The 17809-nt window shown below is 29.2% G+C and overlaps 1 protein-coding gene across 1 annotated transcript in view; it reads right to left on the bottom strand.

Annotated features, from left to right (window-relative positions):
* Window positions 1-17809, bottom strand: part of LOC119599903 (probable serine/threonine-protein kinase DDB_G0282963) — a 338233-nt gene that overhangs the window by 136731 nt on the left and 183693 nt on the right. The window contains exon 6 of the mRNA XM_037949845.1: window positions 20-551. Coding sequence (XP_037805773.1) covers window positions 20-64 — 45 coding nt within the window. The 5' untranslated portion in view covers window positions 65-551. The remainder of the gene's footprint in view (window positions 1-19; window positions 552-17809) is intronic.

Genomic DNA, 17809 nt, shown 5'->3' with positions numbered 1-17809 from the left:
CGGAAATAAAACTACTTACATCAGGACCACTGCTATAGCTCAATAGCCTTGCAGTTAAAGGCATTTAAGGATACTTGTTTTTTTAGTTTTTGTTTGCAGGTATGTGTGTATGAGAGCTACAAAATAGCGCTATAGTTTCTATACCAAAACTAAAAGTATAAGAGCAGAGCAGGATTGGCGTTGTAATAGTAGTTGCAGTGGCAGTAGTTAAGTTGAATATTGTTTGCCTGGTTTGATGGTTGGTTGGCTGTATGAACGTTTTTGGGTTGATGTTTGTAAGGTTGATTATTCCCTTACAAGCTCACTGACTGACTGACAGACTAACTGAATGACTCAATAGTTGCTGGGAAGGTTTTGCAGTTCACAAACAACAACAAAAATTATTCCAAAATTGTTGAAGTTCTTTTTATTATACATATATATTTTTTTGTATTTTGTAAGCAAACAATAATAAAAGCTGTTTTATTTATATTTTTTATTGTATCAAACAATCTATAGTTGGTGTACTTTTTTTTGTAAAAAAAAGTTTAGGAGAGTTGCAAGTAAGAGGACTATAAATAAATAAGAAAAAAAAAAAAACAAAATAAAATAAAAATTAAATTATAATTTAGTTTTTATTAAAGTAAAGTTTAAAAATAATATAAATTTTTTAAAACAAAAATACTTTAAACTAACATAAAAAGACACATTCTCGGAAACGGAAATGCATTAAGCTAAAGTTTTTTTTTTTTTTTTTTTTTGTTTTCTAAATAATACAAAAAAATACATTTTTTAAGGTCATAACAAAAACATTAACATGTTTTGTTGCATTCATTAAAACATGTTGCAATACATTCTGTATGTTATATTTTATTTATTTTATTTCATAGGTAACCCAATAAATATTTTAATGAACAAAAGTATTTTACTCAAAAAACTAATACATACTTAAGTATATACTTTTTTAAGAAATTCCTTATATTCAGAACACAATTTTTGAAATATTTTTGATTAACTTCTAAATTTCCCTAATTTTGTCCTTTAAAAGTTTAAACATTTTGTATAAATTTTGCTTAATGGGACATTAATTTCAACACTTACAAGTATGTAGATTTAAAACATTTTTATTTATGTAAATTTCTTGTCATTTTTTTCGTAAGCTTCTTGTAAGAACGAGTACTTCAATGGCATGAGTAGAAATCTGGCAGCAGTAACTGCAGTGGCATTTTATTGTGCCAGCATATTTTATTTTTTAGTTTAAATGCATAAAACAAATCATTTCTTCTGTTCTTTTGTTAGAATGCACAAATTTTCTCTAACAAAATGTCTACAGAATATTTCTTTTTATTTATGCTTTTTTTCTTTGTTTTATTTGTAGTTTTTTTTTCAGGAAAAATAACTGCAACAAAAGAAAAAAGTTTTTTTCTAAATGCTGATGATGACGAGTAGGATGAGAATATACGGTGGTTCGAATAATAATATAAATACAAAGAATTCACTAAAACAAAGTTTATCAATTAAAATTTCATAAATAACGAAAAATATACATAAATTACTTAGAAGTTAAAAGTATATATTATTAAAATGTTTCTCTTTTACAAACCACTGCACAGTGGGGCAGAATGGAAATTTTTTGGAAATAAATCTGGCATTTCTAAACGGCTGATCCGATCGGGATAAAATTTGGCGTGAGCGTAGCCAAGGAGTATTTGAGTTTAAGTTTTGAAGATGAACCCTGCAGATGCCCCAGGGACGGCGCTGTGGCGGCTCAAAGTAGGGTACCTACGACATGTAAAATTTTTAAACTCGTGCCATTTTTTTGTTTTTCACCCAAATACAAAGATTTTTATATTTTGTGAAAGCGCTCGACGAGATCTTGAAAAAACATGCTTGGACATACTACTTATCTCTTATAATATCCGAGTTATAGGCATTTAAAAATTTAGTAATACAAAATTTACCATATCTTGGTCCGCCTTTTTTTGAATACCGGGCGTAATTTTGGACCAAATGGACTCAATTTTTTCTTGTTAGTTAGACAACAAAATTTCCAATAATATACAAAAAATTTCAGATCAATATTGTTTACAGATCCAAAAATATACGTTTTTTAATCTAAAAATTCAAAAAATTTTAGATTTTTGGCGTTTTTTTGCCAAAAATGTGTCTTAACTCTTTTATTAATAAAATAAAATTTTTATTAAGAACACAAAGCGCTCGACGAGATCTTGAAAAAACATGCTTGGACATACTACTTATCTCTTATAATATCCGAGTTATAGGCATTTAAAAATTTAGTAATACAAAATTTACCATACCTTGGTCCGCCTTTTTTTGAATACCGGGCGTAATTTTGGACCAAATGGACTCAATTTTTTCTTGTTAGTTAGACAACAAAATTTCCAATAATATACAAAAAATTTCAGATCAATATTGTTTACAGATCCAAAAATATACGTTTTTTAATCTAAAAATTCAAAAAATTTTAGATTTTTGGCGTTTTTTTGCCAAAAATGTGTCTTAACTCTTTTATTAATAAAATAAAATTTTTATTAAGAACATATAACAATTTTATAGTTTTCTAAAAGGTATCTTTACGCAGAACGCTTTGGCGTAAAAAACTTGTCCTATTTTTTGAAAATGTTGCCACTGCGTCCTTCCGAATATGACCTATTTTTTATCAAAACTTCAACTTTGGGCGACATGTTCTAAAATCCCAAAGCTGGGATCAGAAAACTGAAAGCAGTTTTGGAAACCTCAATATGTTTTCTATTTACTCCAAAAGTATTTTCCCAGCCCTGAAAGAAATGTGGACCCTATGGGCAAAAAAGTAAAAAATCCCATTTTTGGGATTTTCATTCCTATTTTTGGGAATTGCGGGATGCCCTTTGACCTTTTCAATTTTTTTGCATATTCTTATTTGAAATGACAAATTTAACAAGCGTTGAAAATTTCATTGAGTTTTGTTCATAAATAAAGATTTTGTCATATATTACATATTTGTTTAATTTCTAAAACTATGATTTATATCAAAATTTTAATAGGATCGCAGATAGCTACAACAATTTAGTCCATATTTATCCCTTAATATAATTTTTTAGTTAGATATGGAAATTCTCGACCCTTTACAAAAAATTTCAAGCCAATATCTCAATTACATTCAATAATATGTTCATTTAAACCTGTGTCCTTTAATTTCATCTTTTTCATATTTTAGTATTAAGTATGACAGCACATATTTAAATCTTATATTTACCTATTTTCTATTTGTTTGCTTATCCTTATAATTGAAAGGTCCTATTATGCTTAAATTTTCAAAAATTTATAACTATTTTTTACCTAAATTTTTTCGACAGATCATTTCGTTCTGTTTCGTTTATGATCATGTAGGTAAAAATATACAGGTAATGATAATTTCGATTCATTCACTAATAAGAAATATCAATGACTGAATTACAGGTTATAGTAATATAGTCCTAAATGTTAATAGGTAGACAATTCGTAATTTTTTACTTTGGAATACCTGTATCGGAAATGACAAGAATTGGTATATAAGTAAACTTCTCAGATTTTAAGTACCATATTTAATAAATCTACAATGAAGATTACATTAAAGTACGAAGAGTTGTGTTCCGTTTTATGGAGTATATCTTCAAAAGGGCCAGAAAGAATTGAAGACATTTCAAATTATATAAAAACTACATATAGTAGAAAAGTAGACAAAACAGGCATATCAAAAATTGAAAACTTTTTAAAACTTTTTGATGTAAAAAGTAAGTCTGTGGATGGAAATCAAAAGAAATTTCGATTAAAATTTTGTAGTTGGATGGAAACTACTACGGAAATCTCAACTTACAACACATCAATAGGAGCGCCTTGCAAGTCATACGAAGACTTATGTTCAAGGTAAAAAAAAAGAGGGTCACACAAAAACTTTTTTTAATCTCAAATGAGGAAATTGCTGATACATTTAACGAAATGCTGAAAAAGGAAAACCAACATATGGATGTCGTACATATTGCAACTATTCTTTCTAATGCATCACCAAAACGACTTAAGCGAATTGTGGAAAGTATACCAACTCCAACATCATAATCAAATTTTACTGAAGAGGAAGCAATAGCGCTTATGTTGGAACTGGGTCTCAGTCGAAATAAGTACCAAATATTAAGGAAAGCTCTGCATGAAAAAGGACACAATATATTACCATCATACAAGGCGATCCAGGAAAAAAAAAAAAAACTATCCTACTAAATCAACAAAAAATAATGAAGAATTGAAAGAACTGAGAGCTGCGGAAAAAAGCAGAATCCAAGAAGAATTTAAAGTTCAGATGGGATTAAACATCGACAAACCACTTTCAAGTTGCGGTAGTACAAATGACGGTAATACGTCGAGAAGGTTTTTTCGTGATTTTGAAATTACTTCAAAAATAACTGGAATCGGCAAGGAGTTGCTTCGAAGATTTAAAACTATTTTAATGGCACTGAATAGTAAACATAAAATTAATGAAAATCGATTTGGGGAATACACATCTGAAATTTCTAAATTACTTGTATCTCTGTATCCATGGAGGGAACTAACACCAACAGTACACAAAGTATTGTGTCATGGTCAAATAATAATTGAATCGAATATTCTTCCACTTGGAGAGTTAACAGAAGAAGCCCAGGAAGCGAGGAATCGAGATTTTAAGCATGTTCAACTATTCAGCTCAAGAAAATGCTCCAGGCAATCACAGAATGAAGATATTTTTAATAGTTTACTTCTATCTTCTGATCCTGTTCTTTCAACTATGCGAAAAAGATGGATTTGTTATGAAACTCTATCATCTCAAAACAAGGAAGATTTAAAGGAATTATATTACCTTCTGGATATGTATACCGATATGACAGATTATTTTATAGAAAATAAGTAGTGTTAGGAATTGACTATATAAGTAGGTTGTAAGAATTAATTGTATTATGTTTAAGATAAACAGTTCAAATAAAAAAAGCTATTATACTAACTGATGATATTGTATTAAATTGTGTTTTATATTTCGGTGGGCGGGAAAGGTAATTTGTGTGGGGTGATTTAGGTGTTGTTGTGCGTGGCTCATAATAAAATTATAATTTTTTTTATTTTATATACAATATTATAATAAAATAATTAACTAAATAATTTTTAAAAATTGTCCAAATATTTTATTCAACACCAAATGTATGTTCTGTCATACTTAATACTAAAATATGAAAAAGATGAAATTAAAGGACACAGGTTTAAATGAACATATTTTTGAATGTAATTGAGATATTGGCATGAAATTTTTTGTAAAGGGTCGAGAATTTCCATATCTAACTAAAAAATGATATTAAAGGATAAATATGGACTAAATTATTGTAGCTATCTGCGATCCTATTAAAATTTTGATATAAATCATAGTTTTAGAAATTAAACAAATATGTAATATATGACAAAATCTTTATTTATGAACAAAACTCAATGAAATTTTCAACGCTTGTTAAATTTGTCATTTCAAATAAGAATATGCAAAAAAAACTATAAAATTGTTATATGTTCTTAATAAAAATTTTATTTTATTAATAAAAGAGTTAAGACACATTTTTGGCAAAAAAACGCCAAAAATCTAAAATTTTTTGAATTTTTAGATTAAAAAACGTATATTTTTGGATCTGTAAACAATATTGATCTGAAATTTTTTGTATATTATTGGAAATTTTGTTGTCTAACTAACAAGAAAAAATTGAGTCCATTTGGTCCAAAATTACGCCCGGTATTCAAAAAAAGGCGGACCAAGGTATGGTAAATTTTGTATCACTAAATTTTTAAATGCCTATAACTCGGATATTATAAGAGATAAGTAGTATGTCTTTGTATTTGGGTGAAAAACAAAAAAATGGCACGAGTTTAAAAATTTTACATGTCGTAGGTACCCTACTTTGAGCCGCCACAGCGCCGTCCCTGGGGCATCTGCAGGGTTCATCTTCAAAACTTAAACTCAAATACTCCTTGGCTACGCTCACGCCAAATTTTATCCCGATCGGATCAGCCGTTTAGAAATGCCAGATTTATTTCCAAAAAATGTCCATTCTGCCCCACTGTGCACTGTGCGCTGAAGATTAAGATGTACTCGTGCGTGTGTAAGCTTTCATACACTCAACTACAAATGTAGTAGTTGTTTTTGTTGTTGTTGAAGCTGTTATTTTTGCAGTTTGCAGTTGCATAAATATAAAATGCATTTTAAGCAATTTCCTTTTACATTTCGTTTTAAAAACTTAACACAATTGTAAAACATACATATACACTGAAAAAGAAACTTATTTTTCCTTTTTTTTTTGTTATATTTGTATTTACAATTGTACACATTTGTATATACAACATTCTCAGCTATTATGTAGTTGTATGTAATTGTAAATATTTATGATGCAATACAAAACCCGTAGTTCACAGTGGCTTGTCCGATTAGTAATCTATATATATAAAAAAGTAGCGTTACTGACTGACTGATTCATCATCGCACAGCCCAAACGGCTGAACCTAAAATTTTGACAGTAGATGTGTTTTTGGTTATGTAGATCCTTTAAAGAGGAATTTTTGGAAATTTGTACATTTATGGTAAAAGGGAAAAAACGGGTAAAACAGGTTTTCTTAATTATCTTACACAATATTAGTGATGCAAGAAACATTTTAAATGCACCTGTATCTACTTTAAAAATGAGCAGATGGGTGTCTGGTACTTTTTTGAAATTCGTACTTATAAGGGGTAAAAAAAAAAAATGTGTAACAAAGGTGATTTTGGTACCTTTTTTTGGCCCTTTATAACTTTTGAACTAATTAACATAATACAATTTTTATAAATATTTTGGATACATCTTCCAAAATTATGAGACACATGTTTCGTATTTTTTTTAAAATTCAGTCCTTTTGGGTGTAAAAGGGAGAAAACTGTATTTATGGTACTTTTTTTTAGCACATTAAGAAAACTTTTTCGGTTTATTGAATTATTCCTATTAAATTACGGTCTAACTATGTAATATTTATTGTAATACAATTTTTGCTATTTCACTGGGGAAGAAAGTACCAAAAAGGGGTAAACGGGAAATTCAATTTTATTCAAACTCATTGAGCCAATTTTTATAAAATTTGAAAAAGTAGTTTATTTACTCACACAAAATAAGCGGTTGGTATATTATTTTGGAATTCGAGTACTAAGGCCTATATAGGACCAAATTCGAGTAAATTGTTTGGTACTTTTTGAAAGCACTATTTTTCAGGAACAAACGAATGCAGATTTGAATCGTTTGAGTTTTATCTGTGATATGTAGATTTTAATACAGAACATTTTGTAGATTTAATTCTTGAAAAAGTGCATTTCTAAGCGAAAAGGGGAAAAATTTTACTATTTTTATTAGTACTTTCAACTTTGGTAAAATTTATTCCACTTTTGGTACTTTTTCTTTCTTCAAATGATACTCTTTGTATGTTCTTTAATATGAATTCAAAACACACGATTATTAAACATACACGGTCATCATTGAATAAGATTCTTTAAGAATGAACTTTTTAGTACTTTTTATATCATAAATGGTACTTTTTTAATTTTCTAAAATATTCAACCTAGAAACATTAATTTTAACATACATGGTCTTGACTGAATAATATTCTGTAGGTGGGAACTATTTGGTATTTTTCTATTCTTCAAATGGTACCTTTTAGATTCTTAAAATGGTTAACCGGAACACATGGTCCTTATTAAATGAGAATTTATTGAGAGAGATTTTTGTACTTTTTCGTTTTTCCGATGGTACTTTTTGATATTTTTAGGGTATTGAACATAGATATTGAAAATAAAATTTAAAATGTAGGGATCTTAGTGAATAAGAATCTACTGAACGGGACTTTTGGTACTTTTTCATTCATTAATGTTATATTTTTTTAATTGTATATAATATTGAACATAGAAACATAAAATTTTTGATTAAATGATAATCTATTAGAGGTATTTTAGAGTACTTTTTTTCAAATAGTACTTTCGAAATTATCTAGAATGCGGAAGCTAAATGAATGAACCTAAAAATACAAGCTTCTTACTGAATGCGAATTTAATCACGTGATATTGAACGTATAAAACTGAAACATTAAAAAATGTGTAATCAATTTTAATTTTCTATAAATGTAAACAAAATTTTGTATGTATTTAATTTAAGTTAGGGTAGCGAAGCACCCAGGGTATGCTAGTTTTACATATCACCAAAAAGCCGATTTACTTTTTATATACCATAATTAAAACTGGACTTCTACCTTCTAAATAAATATTATCTCTAGGTACAGTGGAGAAAAATATATTTAAAGTATTTCTTACAAAAGTTATGACTCAGGCTTTGTATTACAAAGATTCAAAATAAATACACAAATTCGAGTTTAACCAATATTAAGTAATTAGGGGAAAAAATCCATTGACACTTAGTAAAACTGCTGGGAATTTCCACATCCACACACATACAAACTTTCAAACATGTCAACATTATTCCCTTGAAATATGAAAATGTTGTAAATTTCTATTTTTATTTGTGTATTTTTTTATTCTAGGGGTTTCTTCGTGAGTGAAAATGCTTAAAATACATATAAAACGCCGCAAATAAACAAAAAGCATTTTAAGTAATTTCAAGATTTTTATGTAGAAACTACACAACTAAAGAAAAATATCTTTCAAGGATACAAGAACAGAATAAAAATGACAGACATTTTTTACAAAATTGTTTTTGTTTTTTTTTTTTTGCTTTGTTTTAGCGGTAGAAGGTCAGTTTATCAGGACGGAAATGGGATGTTGTTGTTTGATGTGCAACAAATGTAAATACTACTTGTAAAGGAAAACATATTCTTAAATTTTTTTTCTTTAAAACGACAAATTTTAGTTGTGAAATAAGTATTTAAGTAGAAATAGTTTTGTGAGAATGATAAGTAACAAAAATTCATTGTGTATTGCCGACAGCATTTAAAAAAAATTTGCAAAATCATATCTCGAATAATTTCTTGTAAATCCCATGGAGTTGTAAATTGTGTTTTTAGTCTAAAGAATCCAACTTTGCCTTTGGTTTAAACAAAGGACTCTTATGGATTGTTGATATAAGAAGGAAAGTTAAGGGGGTTTCAGAAATTTACTGAAAATGGTCTACCTTTATAGAATTTTATATTAAGACAGACCAACAGATAAACAGACGAAAACACAGGTGGTCGGACAGACAAACAAACAACCAAATAAAGAGACAAACAAACCAGCAAAAACTTACATTGAAAAGTAAGGGGTTAAAATGATAGACTTTACTTACATAATAAGTCATTATTTTAAAACAGGGATGACATTGTAGGCAAGTACTTATTACGATCGCCTGCAAATAAGCAGTTAAGTAAGTAGTTTTGTTTCTGAAAAAAAAAATGCCTACGAGTATACGTCCACTGCATCTATTATTAGTTATCACAAAAATTTAATGTCAAGGCTAAAAAGTAAGTACTTACATAATGTATTATTTGTAAGTCGTTGCTGTACTCTTTCTAAGTAATGAAGACGTTATTTAGTAGTCATTGAAAAGTAAGTTATTGAGTAAGTACAAGTCATTACCATATTTTTGCTAGGGAGTAGACAAGATAACAGGAAACAGACAAAAAGTCCATGTACAAGTACTTTGATCAGGTACTCAATCTATCTAATCTCTGACCATAGCTGCCCCGTTGCACAACTACCAAGATGCAAAAACATTACTTCCGATTACAACCACGACAAAGAGATGGCCTCTATTGAGTCGGCAACAGCACCTAGAGAAGTATTAGGTAGACCGAAACACGAATCCATCAAATAAGCCGATTAATATGTTCTTACTCACAGAGAACACAGTTCGTTAAATCTGGTATACACGAAATAAACGAAATAAACACTGGATATACCTGGACAAGGCAAGGAAAATTCTATGGTATTACTTGTATAAGATGCCTTTCCTTCATCATTTATCCGACACACTCATAGAGAACAACATCCGACACACTCACATTAGGTACACGGGTGGATAAGGTCTGTATACATCCATCCAGTATCATATACACCTAACACCAACTCATTCCCAACGCTTAGTCCCACAGTCACTCCTCTTTGGTGTATATATTGTCTCGGCAACAACACCGAACTTATCCCGAATTATAGACTTTACTTTGCATCAGTCTTTTAACCGACATTTGGATTTAAACCACAGCCACGACATGCACCCTGAAGGGACCTCTCCAATAACCAGGACAAGATAAAACTCGTAACTCTGCCCTGCGGGCTACCGTGGTACCAGATTATGTGGTTCTTTGGTTCGATTTCATGTCAAATCATTTCAAGAATAGGCCGAGGATATATTTGGTCATAAACAGTTTATAGTCCCGGCAGACTAGAGGTACTGGCAGCATCTTTTTCCCCGGGATTGCAATAACACCAAGATGGGGTCCTTTATCAAGGTTTCATACCCAATTCAATTTAATAGATTGAAACCAAAACCACCAATTGCGCCTCTAAAAAATAATGTATTTAATAATGCTTTATGTCCACATAAGCTAACTAAACTTAAATAAATAAAATTTTTATCACAAAGTACAATGGAATTTTAAATTATACGCGCTAAATTTTATTTACTAAACAGACACTATTATTACACCAACTGACAATATAAACAATAAACCTATGACCTGTGGTGATAATATGCCAATAATTAAGCTAAATTTAATAATGCAAAACAAAAAAAACTAAAACAACATTAAATTCCATTTATGGTATTACAGCGATAACAGTTACATATTTATATGTAAAAATACCCTACACCACTTTAGTGGGGAGGGTATATTGGATTTGTGCTGATGTTTGCAACGCATAGAATTAATGGTTCCATACCCACCTTTAAGTATATCAATTAGCTCATAATCATTTTCTTAGTCGATTAAGCCATGTCCGTACGTCCGTTTGTTTGTCTGTACATTTTGCAATTTTGAATATAATTGGATGATTTTTGAACCCGCATTACTTTTGGCTCAAGGACGATTTTGGTTGATATCGATCCATTATTTCACCTAACCCCCATTTAACCGGACCCCCTAAATTGGGTTTTGTAGCTTATAATTATGCCAAATATACCAATATCCCTACAAATCCCTCCACCAAATTTTGTTAGGATTGGTTCATATTTGACCCCAGCCCTCATATATAGCCTCTATCAAAAAATCATTATTTCATCAAAAATATATCGAAATTAAGGCAAATTCGACAGAAATGCTGTGTTTTTAAAAATAATACAAATTTAAGATATACTCACAACTGGTGTAGGGTACCATATGGTCGGCAACGCCCGACTGTACTTTTTTACTTGTTTATATGTTGTGTTTGTGGTTTAATTTGACTTTAATATGTATGTTTAATTAGCTACACATAAACAAATTTACCTTTGGGAAATATTTATATGCACATAAATATATGAAAAAAAAACTGAAAAAACACAAACATTTTCAAAACAGCTGCAGTAGATGCACATTTACACCTGATAAAGTCCTGCAAACTAGTTGCAATCTATAAATTCATAAAATAACTAATTTGTAAAATCGATAAGCAAGAAAATTGTAAACAAAAAAAAAATATTTTATTATTATTTTTTCTATAATTCATATACATATTTGGTAGTTCAATTTAATTTACAGTTCAAATAAAATAAATAAGTTTGTAAGGCCTAAGGTATTTGTCGTATATAAAAAAATAAAGTCTGCATTACTCTTTAACTTTACATACATATGGGGAATTTCATGTCAAGTAACTCAAAAAATCGATTTTGACGAAATTTGTACTAAAGTTAGTACTACTGGATATTAGGTCAGACACAAGTTACACTAATTTGAATAAAAACCTGTAAAATTAGGAGTACTTGGAAAACAATTTTGTCATTCTGTTCCATTTAGAGAATACTATATTTGCAAAAGGAATCATCCCATTCGGAAACTTGTTTTCCAAAATATGGATTAAAATATGGCGATATCATACGTGACAAAAAACGGAAGTATTTTTAAAGTACATGTAAATATTTACGAAAATCTGCGAATTCTGTAGGTGTATCTTTTTTGTTTTAATTTCTTACACTATGGGACATACTGTTCATTAGTAATCCATAATTTTAAAAGAAAAAAAATTTCTATAATTTTATAATATAGAAATATCGTACGTGACATATCGTATGTGACAGATTTTTCTCCAGATTTTTTTTTTAGGTTATAAAATATATATTTTAGAAATATATACATACACACACTTCAACAAAGCAAAGGGAGTAGGAAAGTGCAGTCGGACATAGCCGACCTATATACATGTTTAAGCAATTTATAGATAAAAATAAAAAACTGGAGTTATATGGCGACTAGGGCAAATATGGACCGATCCTCATAAAATTCTAGGGTGTGATTTTAATTCATATAAAACTTATTCGTGCCAAATTTTATTATAATACTAGTGATTAGAGGTGAGTTACGGACGTTTAAGTGTTTTTCTGAAATTAAACTTTGAATGGAACTAGGATGAAATGAGGTCCAATCGTTATGAAAATCGGCATAAAGGTTTAGGCTTACAAACATTTTAGATCTGCCGATTATTGAAGGGATAGTATTATAATTAACAGAATTATGAGCTAAAAAGTAATATTTTCGGGTCCGTTTGTATGGCGGCGAGATGTAAAAATAGATCATTTTCCAAAATTTTCAACAGTCTTCGTCTTTGGTGCTACAAAAGGTCATATACCAAATTTTGTTGAATTATCTTCAAAAATGCGGAAATTATAAGGGTTTTATTTTTTCAGTCGTGGTTTACCTTTTTATGGAATTGCCCATATGTATATTTACACCTGTTCAATAACTACTAAAACCATAAAACTTAAATTTGAAATATTGCTTTATAAAAAAATATATTTTTGCTTTCAGCTACAGTTTAGATATTTAAAATCTCTATATTATTAAAAATATTAACTGCTGAATTTTTTTTTGCCCTAAAAGATTACGGTAAATTTTTCTGTGTACTTTTATTTTATTAAATTTAATTTGAATATTTTGGCCTAAAAGATTAGAGCAAATATTTTGTTGTACTTTTTCCATTGATTTCATTTTAGATATTATAATGCTTTTAAAAAATTCACATTTTTATAGCTGCATTCAATAAATATTTAGCATTTCATTTAAAGCACTCACTATACAATTCTTTAGGTTTTTTTATTTAAATACAAAATACTTTGACTCATTAAATATACATAAACCGTAGTTTGAGAGGGCAAAAAATATTTATTCATTCATCGCTGCACATTTTTGTTCAGTTTGTATTTTTCGAATATTTTTTTTTTCCTCGAATCCACAACTCTATACGTTGTTTTTTTTCAGCACGTTTGGTTCAATGTATCTGTTGTTTAGTTTTCTAAACAGAATCGTTTTGAATACACGAGCACGAAATGTTTATATAGCAAAACGTTGTTTGTGTCTGTCAGTCATGCAGTCAGGCTCAAAATGAGCAGCAGAAGCAAATAACACAACAGCAAATTACAAAATAATCCTTAAAACACACATACACACAAAAACAGTACTAAAACATGCAAGGATATGTTTTTATGCATGTAAGTATAATGTTTAATCCACTGTCATCACATCATTCTCATCCCAATTTTGTAAATAGTCAAAATCATCATTATTATCATGATTATTATAGCTGGATTTTAATTCAATTATCCATTGGTTTATAAAATTTCAACAAAAAAAAAATATTAAATATTCTAAAAACACATCATCTCAACAAATAGTGATGTCTTGCATACAAAATTATTTGTAAATGAAAAATATTCTTTTTTCTCATTTTTGTTTTAGAAAACTGTCAGCAATAATTATTGGAATTCATTGCAGTTATTAGTTTTTTTTTTTCTTAACTCAATTGAATTATTTTTACGGGAAGTGATGCTGACTGCAAAATAAAGTTATTTTAAACTTTAATGTATTAATTTTCTTATTATTTATAAAAAAATATTTAAATTAATTGTCGTAATAATGATGATTTTACTACTAAAATAAAATTGCAGTTTTTATAATTGTCTGGGACTTTGATTAAAAATCCTGCTAAGTGTTTAAAACAAATCTGAAACTAGTGAAATACAAAGACGTGTATTTCATTTTCAATTTAAATAGGTAAGAAATTATAGTCGGGCAAGGCCGACCATATAATAAAGCATTTATCATAATAATGCATTTAAGTTGAATTGTACCTTGCCTCAGATATACTTAAGCCATTTTGGTGAAATAATGGGCCGATCATAACCATTTTCAATAGGCTTCGTCTCTAAGAAGAATACAATATCATGTACCAAATTTCATTGAATTATCTTCAAAATTGCGACCTGTAGTTTGATTGCAATACTCTCCCTACTAAAGTGGGACAGACGGACGGGCATAGTTTAATCGACTCAGAAAATGATTCTAATATTATTGTGCGTTACAAACAACAGCACAAACACCCACTCCCCACTAAAGTGGTGTAGGGCATAAAAAACGAGTTATAAATTTAAACACATAACAATTTTGTTGTAAATCTTAATGAATATTTAGTAAACTGGAATTTCCAATGAAAATCTATTATAAAGAGATACAGGATTTTTAAAGTAAATTAAAAAGAAAAAAAACGAAAGGCTGCAAAAAAGAACCTGGCTTTCAAATAAAAAGTGAGTTTTCAAAAATTGAGTATAAACAGAAATAAGAAGTCTAATGAAAATTTAGTGCAGAAATCCTTAAGATTCACATTGAAACTTCAGAAAAACTGTGCGCAATCTTATATATCCTTCATCATAGTATTTATACCCTACACCACTATAGTGCATTTGTGCTGATGTTTGTAACGCACTAAAATATTAGTACTACTTATACCCACCTTGACTCAGAATTACTTTCTGACACAATTTAACGATGTCCGTCCGTCCGTCTGTAAACGTTGTTATCAAAGTACAGTTCGCAATTTTTTAAATAAATTGATGAAATTCGGCACATACGTTTCTTTTGGCCCAAGGACAAAGCTTATTGAAAATCTGTTCATTATTTAACCTGGCGCCCAGACAACTGATCCCCCCGAAAAGTGCTTTTGAGCTCTTAATTATGTAAAAAATATTTGTATCTCAATAGAAGGTGGGACAACTATGTTTTATACAAGCCTTGATGACCTTGCCGAATTTCGAAATTAGCGGGACCCATTTGACCCTATAAAAAGTCCCTTTCATAAAATGAGGGTATTAAAGGCTACAAATCTGAATGAAATGTTAAAATAAAAGCAAGAAATACTAAATACCAATTTAATGGGAAAAATACAAAAGCTTTTAAACAAAAATTAGAACAAAACGGAATAAGATATCTTATAAAAATTTCGTACGAAAATGTACTAAATAGTACAAAACTTCGACTCTCGACGTAATTTTACTATAAAAATATTTACGATCTCTAAGTAATGTAAAAAAGGGAAAATTTGAATCAAATAAAAAATGTATATTACAAAAAAAGTTCTATTAAAATTTTATTAAAAAAACTTATTCACTTTCACATATTGCTTGCTATACTTTAACAACTGTTTTTATGTTTTATAACATCAATTAAACATGAAATATGAAAATGTCGTTATATTTATTTTTATTTAATAAATGTACACTTTATTCCGTAATTTAATTATACATTTTACTTTAATTTTGCAACCATTAATAAATATTGACTTAAATTATTAAAATATAAAATAGTTAACGGAATTTATTTGCATAATTTCAATTATTTAATATTTATTAAAAAAAATAATAATAAATCAAATAATTTAAGGACAATATATAAATGATTTACAATAGTTTATGGTTTCCGTTACAAGTTAAAATTAAAAAAAAAAAAAATATGTATTTTGTATAAAAAATACAATTCCAAGTTAAACTGTATGGTCTTTTCAGAATTTGTTAAATAAGTTTTATATATAAAATAAAACAAGTAGGAAAGTATAGTCGGACATGGCCGACTATATGATACCCTACACCATGGGTAGTTAGTTTTAGTTAGTTAGTTAGTTTGAAAGGAGGATGTATATACATCTAATCCGAAGAAATACACCTAGGCCTCTATCGGGTCTGTTGTGTTTTATGTTGAATTTTACCTTAATTCCGATGTATTTAAGCAATTTATTGAAGAAAAACTAAATTTCTAAAAGAGGCTTTAATGGGATTTAGGGTCAAATATAGGCCGATCCTCAACAAATTGGGAAGAGGGATGTAATTTTATACAAAGGTTAGTTATGATGAATTTCATCGCGATACTAATGGTCATAAGTAAATTTTTGGACGTTTAAGTTATTTTTTAAAGAGGGGTTTGTATGGGGACTAGGGTCAAACGACGGCCTATCATTATAAGAATTGGCACAGTCATTTACGCCTATATAAAACTTAGTTGTGCCTATTTTTGGTGAGATAGTGGTATATTTGACGTAGTTATGAATTAAAAACCCTAAATCGGAAGGTAAGGTGGTATGGGGGCTAGGTGAAATAATGGACTGATTTCAAAAAACTCGTATGGTCCAAATTTTATCAAAATATTTTGAAAATTGTGGCCTGTAGCTTGCGCACAAGGTTTACATGGACAGCCAGCCAGACGGACGGATATGTCTTAATCGACTCAGGAATTGATTCTGAGTCCATCGGTTTACTTTAAGGTGGTGTAGGATAAATATTTTTTTGGGTTACAAACATCAGCACAAACGTATAATACCCGGTACAACACCTTCTATATGACTGTCCAGCCTTACAAGAGCACAGGCTACTCTTTTTCATTATCTAGACTGTCTCAGAGATGCGTCACTGATAAACATGATCGGTTTTATTAAAAGCACCGGCTGGTTTACAGGGAGACCGAACGAACCAAGTAGTCAACAAAATTAGGGAGGGTAACCATTCTCTCATCGCTAGGGAATGGTAATTCTAAGGGTATCACAATGGGCCATCCGAGGCCTCCGAGTGAACTCGCTTGCTAGCGAGCAACCCACGTAACCTACCTACCTACCTATAATACCCTCCCCACTATAGTAGTATAATTTGTATAATTAACTACAGATATCGATAAAAGGTAACGACGTAACAGTAGCCAAATTATAAACGGCATGACAAACTTATGCATACATACTAGGTCAACCTATGATGGTAAGTAGAGGGAATAATATTTAACTTTTTTTAGGTTTTTAGGATTTTTTGCAAATAATATATATATAAAATTGGTATTATATATGTAAGAGGCCTTTCAAAAGCGCTTTCCATATAATAAATATCCTTCGAACGAAAATGAAGAGTATTAAAGTTGGAAAAGGATTTTTTTTAACAGCAAATATTTGTTTCTGGATAATTATTAAATTAATACAAAACGCTATAAATATTCGACATAAAATTTATCTACATTTTAGCCATAAATACAAACATACTATTTTATGTTTGTCGGTATATTTATACCACAAATATGTAGTATATCGTTAGCTAAAACACCAAGCGTTCCCATATTTATTAGTTTTGTTTATGTGCTAACGATATACATACATTCATACATATTTGTATTTATATTTACATTTCTATAAAATTTTATGCATATTTTTGTTTACAGTAAACTATTTATAATCTGCATAAAAATGATTGCCTTTATTTGTTGATAGATTTTGACATTTTAACCACAAAAAATTATTAACGCTATTCTAATTTAATTAAAATTAATATTCAAATATGGAAATGTGTCTAAA

Source organism: Lucilia sericata, unplaced genomic scaffold (genome assembly GCF_015586225.1).
Source record: "Lucilia sericata isolate MDLA Ls3-8-SP2 unplaced genomic scaffold, ASM1558622v1 Contig000096F_arrow, whole genome shotgun sequence".
Classification (NCBI taxonomy): Eukaryota; Metazoa; Arthropoda; class Insecta; order Diptera; family Calliphoridae; genus Lucilia; species Lucilia sericata.
The sequence above is the reverse complement of the archived record's forward strand: the minus strand, read 5'-3'. Positions and strand labels throughout refer to the sequence as shown.